Here is a 13878-nt window from a genome sequence, read left to right as displayed (position 1 = left end):
TTGTCTTTCTGTCTTTATCTCTCTTTGCAGTGCAAGACTCTATCAGGTATCTGTGAGCACATTATTTCATTGTCGTCCGATTCATTGGTGTCACAGTCTGCCCACCTAGAGGTTGTCCACCTGACAAACGTTATGCCTAGCGAGGGCCTGGTGAGTAGACAATGGCAATATCCCTTCTATAATCAACAGAAATATGAGAATCCACATGCAGAGTTATATTTTCAAAAACAACTATAAGACAAATATTTGTAGACATATGCTGCCTTAAAGTGCACCTGAATCTTATACCTCCGAATTGAGCATTCGGCATGTGATGCATTTAAGTTGAAACGTAACATGAAAGTAGCCTAAATACCCATAACTACATCTGAATTCAAAATATATGGTGCATAAATATATTTGGTACTTAACAATTTTTGATTGATTAACTTTACACTTATCTATGAGCTGTTTTGTGCATTGTATCATCTAGAATTTAGAGTTTCACAATTGTAAATAAGACTTAGTCATTCATGTGCTCAGAATTCGTAATTACAATTTTTCCGAATACATGGTACTATCTGTTTGTGTGACCAATAGCAAGAATGAGAAAGCTGTTTGAAAACAATCATTGTTTTTGCAGTTCCATTTAATGACAGAAATGATACACTTCAGCACCGTTTGAAAAATCTGTATAAATCTAGCTGTGTTGTACTATGATTTATTGATTGATTTTATGATTGACAACAGCCTTTTTCCTCTTTTTAGGGCATGTACATCAAGTCCACATATGACGGTCTTCATGTGATCACTGGAACCACAGAGAATGTGAGTTCAGAGCTAGATTTATTCTTTACCCGTCTCGTATAAATCCCACCAATCCAAACCCTAAAATTATAAACAGCTGCACGCCTCACTTCTTCCCACAATGTTTGGAGAATCCTGCCTGGGAATGCCAGGATGGTCATTTAAACTGTCGACCTTTTTCAGGTTTAGGGTTCAGGCAGGACATGAGATATCACAATGAATCAAAAGATCTCAGACAATGTGCTCCCCTAGTGGCTCTGAAAACAAGTATTAAAGGTGCTGTCATTGGTAAAATGCATAAAATGTCCTTTATACTTAGTTTTATTCATTTTTATGATGTAGCCCTAGTCTTGTCATTTTATTAGTTTTTTTCTATTCAGTTTTATTTATTTCTTCTATTAGTTCAACTTATTTTAGTTAGTTGATTTTTTGTAAAGTTTAAGTATTTAATCTAACATTATTTTATTTGAGATTTAAGTTACTGAAAATGATATTGATAGTGTCAGTTTACAGTAACCATACTAGCTTTTATGCTTCATGACAGTGTGTGACATTTACAGTTGATATAATTAATTATTTAATTTAATATGAATCCTGAACGTTCTGCGTGAATGAATGGCGCAGACGCGTGGTTTCGTTTCCTACACACATACGTGTGATGCTCGCTGTGTTTTCAGCCTCTGCCGCCAGATGAACACATGAACATAATTTCTAGAACTGCTCTGAGAGTCACTATATGAGTATTTTACTGTTTCTTGTGAGAAAAAGTATCGTCATATCATATACAAACAGAAACTCAAAGGTATTCAGTTTAACTTGAAGAAACTATGACATAACTATATTACATAATGCAATGGCAGTACTACTACTACTAATGAAATAATAAAAAATTATTTTTAAGGAATATTTACCAGCAAAATTATTTACCAGAAAAATGTAAACACACAACACAGTATTTGTGGAAAAAATAAAATAAAATAATAATAAATTAGCTTTTTTAATCAATTATTATTAAAATTTTATGAAACCATTCAAATGGAATCCAATTAATAGAAAACAGAATTTGGTCAAATAAAAGTCAATTTGAGAGAAAAATAGTTTCATAGGGCCTTATTAAAGTAAAATTTTGTGTTAATTTTTTAAATAAACTGCTGTTAAACCACGTAAGCTAGCTTCATGATTTGAATTAATTATACATGTTTAATTAATTAAATTTAATGTAATCATTAAAACAAAAATGGAATCCAGAAAAATTTAAATGGAAAAAAACTGAATTTGGGAAAATCTGATTTCATAGGGCCCTATGTAAAGCACCATCTGAGTTCTTCAACACCAAGATTAAACCCAGGTCAAGTTGTGATGCTGTGCGATAGGACTTCTTATCTGTAGGCAAACCAGCTCTGGTTTCCTTCAGATTGTCAGTGCCCATTTTAGGCAGTGTTGCTCTATAAAGCACATGCTGTGCTGCAGCTCTTCTGTGGGGACAGCAGAACCAGGTCATCCGCATAGAGCATGCACTTGATTTCAGAGCTGGGTAGAGTGAGGCTTGGAATGGTGGATTGTTCCAGTGCTGTTGTTAAATCATTTATGCACGTGTTCAGTTAGGTTGGACTCAAGCTACAAGCCTTTTTTAGCTGCTGAAAGAACAGAATTCATTGATTTCTAACTCTTAATGGACATTTACTGTTCAGCTATTGGACAATCTTACCTCATCAAGCTTATAGAACGACACAACGGAGCAAATGTAAAATCATCTGAATAATATTCTGGACTGGTGTGGCATGGTTTAGTGGTTAAACATTTGGGAAAATTGTTCAAACCCCAAAAGGTTTGAAAATGTCCACCGTTGTACCCTTGAGAAAGACATTTCATCTAAGGTTGCCCCAGGCAGACTGTCGCTGCAAGATTTGTACTGTAAGTCGCTAATGCATAGAATCATCATCTAATGACAGCTTACTGCGTTTGAACAGATTATGAAAATATTCTTTTAAATAAATATTTAGCTATTTGTTTACAGGCAGAAGTACGGTGGCCGAGAGAGCTCAACGTGTTGCAACTTCAGAAAACACATGCAAATAGAAAAAGCACCAGCAACTCAAGAAAACAGATTTGACAGCAGGTGGTTCAAATGCTCACAACACAAACAAATAAAGAAACGCTCTGCAAATGCTCACAATACAACCAAATACATTTTATTTGCAGTGCGTTTCTGTTTGGTTGTGTTGTGAGCATTTGCAGCGTGTGTGTTGTCAAATTGAGGAAGTTGTTTTCTTAATTTGCAGGTGGTTTTTCTATTTGCAGCGAGTTGAGCTCTCTCGGCCATACAGAAGAAATGAGCAGAGCTGCATTTCCCAAAAGCATGCTCTGTTGATTGTAGAAACCACTGGCACCAATGCTCTCTACAATCTTCTTTGGCTTACAATGCTTTTGGGAAACGCAGCCCAGATGAGTGAGATTTTGATTAAAAGACCCTCAAACATTTTTTATGTGTAATGTCAACATTTAGGCATGTATGATGCTGTACACGGAAATACCTGGTGTCCGATTTATTTCTATAATGTGCAGGGGTTATTCATCTCTCTACCTCTCTCTTGCAGTCTCCTGCAGATCAGTGTAAGAAGATCCACGCCGGTGACGAGGTCATTCAGGTCAATCACCAAACTGTGGTGTGTATCATTGCGTGGGTCAGGTTGACATCTGTTTTGACCTTGCATCAAAGCATATGTGCAGTAATGTTTGGCAGGTATGACTGATTATCAGCTGATGCTCAAGGGTTTTCAGGTGGATCTCATGAAGCCTTTCATAAACATGTCTGAAAATTTCAAATGACTTTATAAGAACTTATATTTTTCCTTAAGGAAAATGAGACCTAATATTTTTCCACTCTAACATTACCATGTGCGGGGCTTCAATCAATAATTTAATCCCCAGCCACCAAATTTAAATATTATATTCTAAACGTTTTTACAGACTTAAATATATATTAAAATGTATTGGAAAATATATTTATTTTGTGCTAATTATACTACAAATACATTTACATATTTATATGCTTAATAAAACTTCCTTGCATTTGTACTTTTGATATACTAAAATGGTATACTTAAAGTCTGCTAAAGTGGAACATCTAATTTTGTGCTTAATGCACTTTAATTGTGCGAAAGTAGTGCTGAAGTCCAACTAAAGTATATTTGAATTGTGCACAATCCTTGTCACACAATCCTTATTAATAGTGATATTAAAACACATTTTAAAATGCACATAATGTTAAGAAATGTGCATTGTGCAAAAAATAAAAAAATAGTACTCCAAATAAAGTTTAATTATAATTTTGTATCAGTAAGTCTTACATGATATGTCAATAAATATGAATTTGAAGTATACTTCGTATGAAATAAATGGATTTTAAATAAATTATGGCATTTTTTAGTAGGTAGTGAAACATTTATTTAGTTATATTTAGTTTCTATTTCTAAATCATCTCTATCTTTCAGGTGGGCTGGCAGTTGAAGAATTTGGTCAACTGTCTCCGTGAGGATCCGAGTGGAGTCATCCTCACGTTGAAGAAGAGGCCACAGAACACTCTGGGGTGCACTCCTGCACTGCTGAAGAACGCCCGCTGGAAACCGCTCGCCCTGCAGGTGTGTGTGTGTCAGGATAGTTCAATGTGTTTGTTCAAGTGTATCCATTTAATATGTAGTGTGTGCGAGTGTGTGCGTATGAGTGCATCTCAGAGCAGTGAATGAGTTCCGTACGGCTTGTTGCCATGGCAGCCAGAGTTCCGTGGTTGCTCTGGATACAAGTATCAGACAGATGTAGTTAAAGCTTGCACATGTGTCCTCTCCTCACAGTCACGACACAGCGGAGCAGAGTGGACCTTCACTCATGAATGAATCCACATTGGTAATCTAAAGGACATAATGCTTATTGACATAATTGCAGATCAATTTATGGTGAAAGAGGACTTTAAATCCTTCCTGAACGAATATTGTATGCTTGTGAATTACTGAATGGAAGACAGCTAGCAGTGGGCGATATGACCAAAATCATATATCACGATATAAGTAATTTTATTTCACAGTAAGGATATATATCAAAATATAGTTATTTTTGCTTTAAATAAGGTCATTATGATATCAAAATTTATCATAATTATTGTCACCAGTGTTAATATCAGCCTAAATGAAAAAAGAATCTGAAACTCACTGAAGTCAAGTAAACAATCAAATATGAATAAGAAACTAATTACAAGCAATAGGACAAAAAGAAATAAATAAAAATGCTACATTTTACAAAGTATTCAAATGAATAAAAACTCAGCATATTCTTCACTGTGTAAATTAAATATATATTTCCTTTTATTAAAGTTACAAAAGTGATTTAGTCAAGAACAGTGAGATTTTCTCTGTTGTTTGATTAACATGAATGACTAACAGCAGGAATTTTAGACTGCTGTCATTTTAAGAGCTACCTGGATCCAATATACTGTTACACGTTTTCTTTCTCAGCTGTTTGCCTTCACCTAAGACCTAAACTACTGTGTTTACGAGGATACTTGCAGAGACGGGCATTTTGTCACATAAAAGTATTTGTATTTAACTGTTCAAGGCCGATAAAACTGCAAAAATAACGTTCAATACTCCCATGCTCTATGTCTATGAGAAGCGTCTTCACGTGCATAGTCCAAAATCTCTACCGGCTGACAAATTTCTACAGATTAATCGTGTCAACTGGTATATCGCTCAACCCTACAGATGGCACTATGAATGAACAGCTGGATAAAATGACTAAAGAATAAAAGGACATATTTGTACTGAAATATTTATGTGCAATGCCCACTGATAACTGCTAATGATAAATCGATCAGAGTTTTTGTGTACATGATTCTTGTGTCTCTTGTTCCTGGGTTGCTGTCTGCTGCTTGTTGCTATGCTTTTCCTCATTGCTAACTGACTGATGCAGTGCTCATGGTTGCTAAGGGCAACACTATCATCATTTTTTTGAAACACACTCTTGGTCCTCCAATAGTCAAAGGTCTTTAGACGTGTGTGACTGATCTCTGTCCTGCCCTCTAGTGAAACTAACTGCACCAGACTAACATACTGTACAACTATATTTGAAAAAAATGTTTTTACATGTCTGGTATTTGTATGGTCTAATAGCTGATTTTGTTGTAATTCTTTTCTATTGCATTAATATAATAACAACAACAAAGTGTCATTAGCTTCATACTGAGGCTATTTTGTGCATGTTTTTGATTGACAGCCACTGTCCACAAGTCCGTGCAGTGGTTCTCCCACCCCACCCAGCACGCTTGGGTCAGTGGGCCTCTCACCTGGCGTGGACACACCTGGGGGACATGATGTTTTTATTCTTTCCCCTGTCTACGGACACAGGTATTCACATATGAAATATAAAATGTATGAAAAACTTCATTTAGCATGTACGTGTAATTGTATTCCCCTTTTTATTTCTTTCATTGGCTCTTGTTCTCACTCATTTAGAGAGGACGATCTGGATCGGGGTGGGTTTGGTGTGTTTGGCTCGGATTCTCCGGGATATTATGTAGAACAGGAAGTACTAGGGGGTCAGTACTTCCCCCTCCTGGAAGAGGATTCTGGGAGAAATACCGGACTGCGACGCAGAGACCGGACCCCAACTCACAGTAAGAAGATGCAATTGGATATTACAAATACGCAAAGATGAATGAAAATTCAAATAAATAATATTTACATGTAAACGGATTTTCACATTTTAATTATGGCTAATTGAAACCTTTTTATTTAAAGGGGTCATATGATGTTGCTAAAAATAACTTTTTGTGTATTTGGTGTAATGCAACGTGTTTATGTGGTTTAAAGTTCAAAAAACACATTACGGTACATTATTGTTGATTGACGGACATCGGGACAAGACTACAGGAACCAGATGAGTCCTTTGCATAATCTGATTCTGCTTTAGCCTAGATTTAAACTGCTGATTTTGTCTGGCCAGAAGAGAATGACACTATTTCGACAAACTTTTTCCCCGTCTAAATACTGTAAAGCTGATATAAAGCCACCCAGCTTTATATCAAGCCGATGTAAAGCTGCTTTGACACAATTTGCATTGTTAAAAGCGCTATACAAATAATATTGACTTGACTATTGTTGCTCCTCTATGCTCCGCCTTTCTGAAATGCGTCAATTTTTACAAAGCTCATCTTGAGAAGCAAGGCGTGCTCTGATTGGCCAACTATCCAGTGCGTTGTGATTGGCCGAATACCTCAAGCGTGTTACGGAAATGTTACGCCCCTTACCGTGTTGTGATGCCGTGTCCCGGCACGACGACACAAAAACAATAAACTCCCATTATAAATTTGGCATTTGTTGCACCCAGTGGGGAGATTACTTACTGATTATAATGACTTATACTGACTCTTTACGTGTGAATAGTGAAGTGACATTCAGCCAAGTATGATGACCCATACTCGGAATTCGTGCTCTGCATTTAACCCATCCAACGTGCACACACACAGCAGTGAACACACACACACCGTGAACATACACCCGGAGCAGTGGGCAGCCACAAGTGTTGTGCCACGTAAACATTACCATGTCTGCATTTGTGATCGTAGAAACGACAAACAACAAGTACTACTCTACACTGCTCAAAACTCGCGTTTGAATAGTCAGTGGCAAATTCTTTAAATATGAAAACATACTTACAGGCTGTGAGTCAGAAGCACCAGACTGTCCTTGCAAAGTTGGAATTGCCCCACTTTATAGAAACAGATTTTGTGCTCAGCTAGCATTGTAGGCTACTCTCCCAGGTTCAGGAAATAGTCAAGTCAAGTCACCTTTATTTATATAGCGCTTTTAACAATGCAAATTGTGTCAAAGCAACTGCACAATATCAAAATAGGAAAATAGTGTGTCAATAATGTAAAATGACAAGATTAAACACTCAATTTAAACACTCAATCAGTTAAAGGCATTTCATTATTGAATTCAGTGATATCATTGTCCAGCTCAGTTCACTTTAAATAGTGTCTCTGCAATCAGGTCGACAATATCGCTGCAAATGAAGTGTCCCCATCTAAGCAAGCCAGAGGCGACAGCGGCCAGGAACCAAAACTCCATCAGTGACAGAATGGAGAAAAAAACCTTGGGAGAAACCAGGCTCAATCGGGGGGCCAGTTCTCCTCTGGAGACGAACCAGCAGGTTAATTCCAACTGCAGCAAAGTCAGATTGTAAGGGCTCAACTGGTTCCAGTGGTCTTTTCCCGATGGCTGTCTAAGTGGCGGGGTCCTCACTGGGGATCTGTCTCTGGGGCTCATCTAGGTGTCCTGGTCTCCGCTGACGTTCAGGGCTGTAGAGTAAAAGTCCTCCGTAAAATGCGCTGCAAACACTCTAATATTTGGGTTGAACTGTTCTGGAACAGTGTTGTAAATGACTGATTTCTAGTTGTGTACTCTTTTGGAAGCCCAAACAAAGTACTTTCGCTTTCACAACAAAACACAGCGTCTCCAGGACATGGCGCCGGCGGCAGCAACAACACTACAACGAGAATGAAAATCACGCCCTCTTTCTTTGCATATACATTTGGGCGGTGTTATGCAAATCTTCCCACACAGTGATGTAGACATGTGGGGGCGTGTTTGAATGAGCCGTTTTAGGAGGGCACGGACAAGTCTTAACTTCTATAAAGAATATCTCCTTGGGTTTGAGACTTTAGTCTTTGCAACTTTAGGGATCTTATCTATGCATGAACAGCTTGTAACACTCCAAAGAGAAAGGAAAACTTGAAATCGCATCATATGACCCCTTTAACATTAAGTTATTTATATGTAATCATTATTGATGTCCTCAAGTAGTTTATTATAATAAATTATATTTTTTTATTAAGAAAATTTGCCCTTTTTAGGACCATAAGCATTTTTTTGCAATGTAACATTATTTTCAAAATTAAGCAGAGAAACTCTAGTTTTACTTACTGTAAATTTCCATTTATTTAATCAGGAACAGTAAGTGGTGCACAGGTGAGCATGCATGACAAAAATAAAAAATGCGTTGGGTAAATAAGTTCAGACCGCTTATTTATGTACCAACGTGGTTGACAGTTGCTAATGCACTAAAATTACTAACTGCAATACTATATACTTCGATTATATTGCATAAATCTAGGATACACACGGCTGGTTTCAGAGCAAAATGTAAAACTGTGACATTTCATTCACTGACGCGCTTCACTAGGCAGCGCTAACACTGCCAGCACATATACTTACTTACTTAAAATAAAAGCTTGCTAATTTTAAAGTTAGAAAATGTTTATAAAAAAAACAAGAAATTAAAAAATGAAAAATTTAAAATTGTATTAAATATTAGCATTGTATTTTTTAAGTGTATACACAATTAATGCTCATTTTAATCAAAATAATTATTGTGTCTGTACAGGATGATTTTTAATGCTATATTTTAGTTTGAATTTAAAAGACTGGTCTGTAAGTATTATTATCTGTTTTCTTAATTAGTTGTTATAGTCATAATTCTCAATTCAAAACGACATACTATTATTGTACATACTGTCTCTATACACTATATATAGAATACTGCATTCTCTGTTTTAAATAATATATGAAACTGTGCACTGTTTCATATATTATTAAATAAACTGTTGTATGCTTATGCAAAGTTACACAATGTACATCATGTCTGGATGGTCATTTTTTAAGCCGGACATAGACCCAGTGCACTACAGGAGATTAAGCCAATAGGGATCTCCAGCTTTAAACTGCAAATCTCAGCCATTTAGTATTTTGCCGCTGCACTACTACGTGCACTATAATACACACTGAGAGAATAGATGAAAGATGCTCTGAAATACACCAGTACATACACAGATACACACTTAAATGATGTATGTCTCTGCCTGTAGGTGACATCCGACAGGTTTCAATGGGAACTGAATGGCTGGCAGAGCCTCAAGAATCTGGAGTTTACAAAAGAGGAAGCAGAGGTGATGATTTTAATTTGTTGGCACATTTAACCAATTTACTCCTTTTTTTTTTTACTCCACTGGCACCAACTTGTACATTAATTTAAAACTTATGTGCCTGATTGTTATTGTAGACATTTCTGACACCCATGGCCAACACTGGTTTTGTCTATCTAGCGAGGAAATTAGAAGCGGTCCACTTAAAAATGCCATTAAGAGTTTTGTCTTTTAAAAAATGGACAAATGTTGGCCTCTGTGAGGATTTTTGGTCAGAGCTCAGTGTTGGTAATAAATGCTCCATCTAATGCTTACAGTCTCACTAGGAAAGAGAGGTGTAAGCCAGTGGGTAGGTTTCCCACTTATATTTCTAAGGAACTATGCACAATTTTCTTGCCCTAAATTCAGGAAGTGCCAGTCATATTAGGAGATCTGTGATTATAAAAATCACACATTATACCAAACATGTGTTTTCTTAATATGTGAATGTCTTTGTTAATGGTGGTAAGTTAATTACAAAGTTAGGATCTGCTTCTTGGTAACTATAATCTAGTTTTTCAGCATCATGTGGCATTCTTAGTTGCATATCCTGGCATTTGCAGTGTAAGTTGATTTCACAAGTACACATGAAGAACGTAAATGTCACAAAACTATAGAACTGACATTTCAGAGCATGAGAACTGAGAACATAAAGCTGTGAGGTGGTGACTTTGTTCTAGTGAACTTTGCAACCAAAAGCAGGAAATACTGTTACGCAGGCTTGTCTGTGAACGTTGAGAGTGGCAAAGAGTAGGACAGACTTCTTTGAGGAAGCCACCTGAGCTTTAGAGAGCAGGAGGAAATGTAAACAACCATTACCGCTGCTGCTGGTTGTTCAGTAAAGCGTAGCTTTTGTTTTTTTTTCTGAATATAATTTAGATTTTTTTCCCTCCCAAAAAGCACAGTGAAACTTGTTTGAGCGTTAATCTAGTTTAACTTAAAGAACTTTGTCAATGACAGTACCAACTTTACTTTTTGTTTTTTGGGGTGTGAAAGGTGACATGTAAACATGTCAAATGACTAATTTAGTACTTCCCTGTTTCTTTTTTGTGGAAACATAACTCTAAGAATAGAACAGAGATTGTGTAGGTGGCATTGGCACAGATATAAATAGAAAGCAAACCTCCTTGAGGGGAAATAAACCTCTAAAACCTCACACAAACCTAGCTTCGTGCTGTGGCAGATGGAGTCATGAAGAGTTGAATATTTTGCAGTACGCTTATGTTCCCATTACAATGTTTTTGGCTCAGAATGTGACTCACTGCTTGGTTTCTGTCTTTGTCCATCAGATTCTGATTCCTCCCTCTTGCGGTTCCTCAGTGATGATAGGATTTTGTTGATCCAGGAAGAGGCAGAGTTTTCCCAGCGTGACACAAGCAGGCGATCCAGGAAGAAGAGCCGAAATCCCAGCAGTCCCAGTTTTCCCATTAGTCCCTCTATGCTTGTCCCGCCTGTGCGTCTGGACACAGGTCCCCCTGAGGGGCTGCCCTTTCCCGTGCCCGACTCTAATACGATGCCACACTACCATGTAAGTGAAATGTCGAATCTGATCTAAGCTGTGACTTTTCTCACACAATTGCAATTGATTGATCATGTCAGTCAACGTCGATTTGGTCTTCAAATATAGGCATTTGTCTGATATCTTCAATATCAGACATTCTGACAATATTTGTTTTTGAAAAAATGTAAAAATTGCCTCATCTAGTGACATACTAATCAAATTATTGATCCATAATTTGATCACGTGATTGTACACAGTCACACGTCTCTGGAACAGTAGGTTTTTTTTTCATAACACAGAACAGGAAATTCAAATCGGTCTTCCTCTCTGTCTCTTTTTGTCTTTGTCATTCTGTTCTTTGCCCCAGAGAGCTGCAGACACACTTCGAGCAGATGCTGATAGGTAAGTAAACTTCATACCTTCCTTAAATTATCATATTTGTTTGTATTATTGAATTATTATCCCCTGGGGTTGACTTGTTAACACAAAGAGTAAAGGTTACAGCAAAAATTTCTTTTTTGGGCTGTTGTTTTCAGCTTTGTCCTCAATAATTCTTTGTAAAAGCTCCCTTGAGGGAAAAAAAAGTGCTTACACATGAGCTGTGGGTTGACTGTTGGGTCTAATATCGATTTGAACTGGTCCATGCTGTAATATGTGCCTCTTTGTATAACCTGCGTTACATTGTGACAGATTGAAAATAATATATCATAATCTGCCCTGCCATGTGTCACTCAAATGGTTTAAAACTAACTGAATATCCTTCAGTCTCTGATTCTCATCACTGAGCTAATTCAGAAAGGTTTTCAGGGCAGCAGGTGCTACACATGGCCAGATGTCTACAAACCACAAGATAAATCCAAGGATTTAAAAATTAGATGTTTTTGGAGAATAATAGTCTATATAATAATCTATACATATATATTGGTCTGGGGAACAAGTTTTGAGTTCTTAAATTGACAGCATGTCATCTTAGTGCAACAAAATATGAAGGAGAGGCGCTGCACACTTTTGTTAGAGCACACAACAGTCACCACAGTGAGGATCTTAATGAACTGCCGTTTATTTTAAAATGAGGAATAGAAATTCCTTGGCTGCTGTTTTAAGGAGGTTTTTATTTCATCTGTGACTGAAGCTGTAAGAGTCTGTGGAGTCCGATGCTGTGGAACGAGTCTGTGTGAACATGGAACGATCTCTGTTTCTCTGCAGTTACGATGCATAAAGAGAATTAGATTAAAGAGCGTTGTCTGGGTGCCTGAGGTTTAGTTGTAGTCCTTACTATTCAAAAATATTGTGTGTGAGAGAGAAAGAACGAGAGGAGGGTGTGTGTGTGTTTGAGGGTGTGTGTGAGCATGAGCAGCTGTGCTAGGGTGGTTTCAGTTGTAATAAGTTATGAAGTTAACCTCAAACCCCAGCATCCTGTCCACTACCTGAGCCTTTGTTTGAGTTCAGCAGGTGACAAAGAAAAAAAAAATATATAAATCTTGCTGCAAGTGGAATCATAAATTACACTGCTATGCTCAGGCAGTAATCACATAATTAAAACATCACTGAAAACAGAACTCTCTTCTTGTCTGACTGTCTCATTGTCTTTTTCCTGTTGTCTACCTCTACAGATATGCCAGTTCAGGACTTGACCGACAAGCAGGGGCATCAATGAGGAAGGTAAACCACAAGCGCATTTACAGCATCAGTATTAATGAGAATGTTGGGAACAAGTGGTGCAGATACAATTTTCAGTAGTTTTTTTTATTGATTGGAGAATTTTTGGCAACAAAAAATAGCTGTGGTAGTTAGACATTAGTTGATGAACACAAGTTTTTTTAATTATATTATTCAGGTTTGGACTTCAAGACAAAAAGTTAATTTTTGACTATTAGATGGGAACAACAAATGTTTTCATTTCTTTTTTATATCCATTTTTAATATCTGTTATATAACTATATTGTTAATTATATAAAAAAATGTTTTTTAAGATTAGATCATGCTCAGGACACTTTGTAGTAATGAGGATATATGCTTTTTATTATTAACTTCAACATTTTTTATTTATTTGTAACATATGCACGGAGGAACATGTATTTGTCTGTTATAAAACTTAATGCGTTTTAAATAGAAATCCTCAAGGCTTTGGTTTATGAGAATGACACAAGCAATTCTTTGTTCCTTATGTGTACTTCTTCTCCTCTCTCTAGTCTTTACATTACGCCTCTCTGAGGACCAAGCCCAAGAAAAAAACCAAAGGTACAATGAGATGCGATGCATACAAGCTCTTGGGTTTACTTTGAATGCATGGGTTGTGTGTTGTGTTGCACTGTGCTGTGTTTGTCAAGAAGAATATTATCACAACGTGTGTGTGTGTGTGTGTGTGTGTGTGTGTGTGTAGGTTCCCTCAGTAGTGCCAGCAGGAGGCGTATTGCCTGCAAAGATCTGGGTCATGGGGACTGTGAAGGCTGGCTATGGAAAAAGAAGGATGCCACCGGCTACTTCACACAGAAATGGAAGAAGTACTGGTTCGTTCTCAAAGACTCCAACCTGTACTGGTACACCAATCAGAACGTAAGTAAACAAACACAATTCC

The 13878-nt window shown here is 37.0% G+C and overlaps 1 protein-coding gene across 1 annotated transcript in view; it reads left to right on the top strand.

The window, feature by feature from the left end:
• The window catches only part of LOC306869989 (connector enhancer of kinase suppressor of ras 2), a 63245-nt gene that overhangs the window by 31828 nt on the left and 17539 nt on the right, over positions 1-13878 (top strand). Inside the window, exons 6-17 of the mRNA XM_079416991.1 lie at positions 31-150; positions 748-807; positions 3384-3452; positions 4281-4427; positions 6052-6182; positions 6291-6451; positions 9704-9784; positions 11089-11327; positions 11668-11702; positions 12914-12962; positions 13493-13541; positions 13684-13856. Of these exons, the coding sequence (XP_079273117.1) occupies positions 31-150; positions 748-807; positions 3384-3452; positions 4281-4427; positions 6052-6182; positions 6291-6451; positions 9704-9784; positions 11089-11327; positions 11668-11702; positions 12914-12962; positions 13493-13541; positions 13684-13856 (1314 nt within the window). The remainder of the gene's footprint in view (positions 1-30; positions 151-747; positions 808-3383; positions 3453-4280; positions 4428-6051; positions 6183-6290; positions 6452-9703; positions 9785-11088; positions 11328-11667; positions 11703-12913; positions 12963-13492; positions 13542-13683; positions 13857-13878) is intronic.

This window comes from Barbus barbus (assembly GCF_936440315.1).
Source record: "Barbus barbus genome assembly, chromosome: 5".
NCBI lineage: Eukaryota > Metazoa > Chordata > Actinopteri > Cypriniformes > Cyprinidae > Barbus > Barbus barbus.
This window is presented reverse-complemented; position numbering and strand designations above follow the sequence as displayed.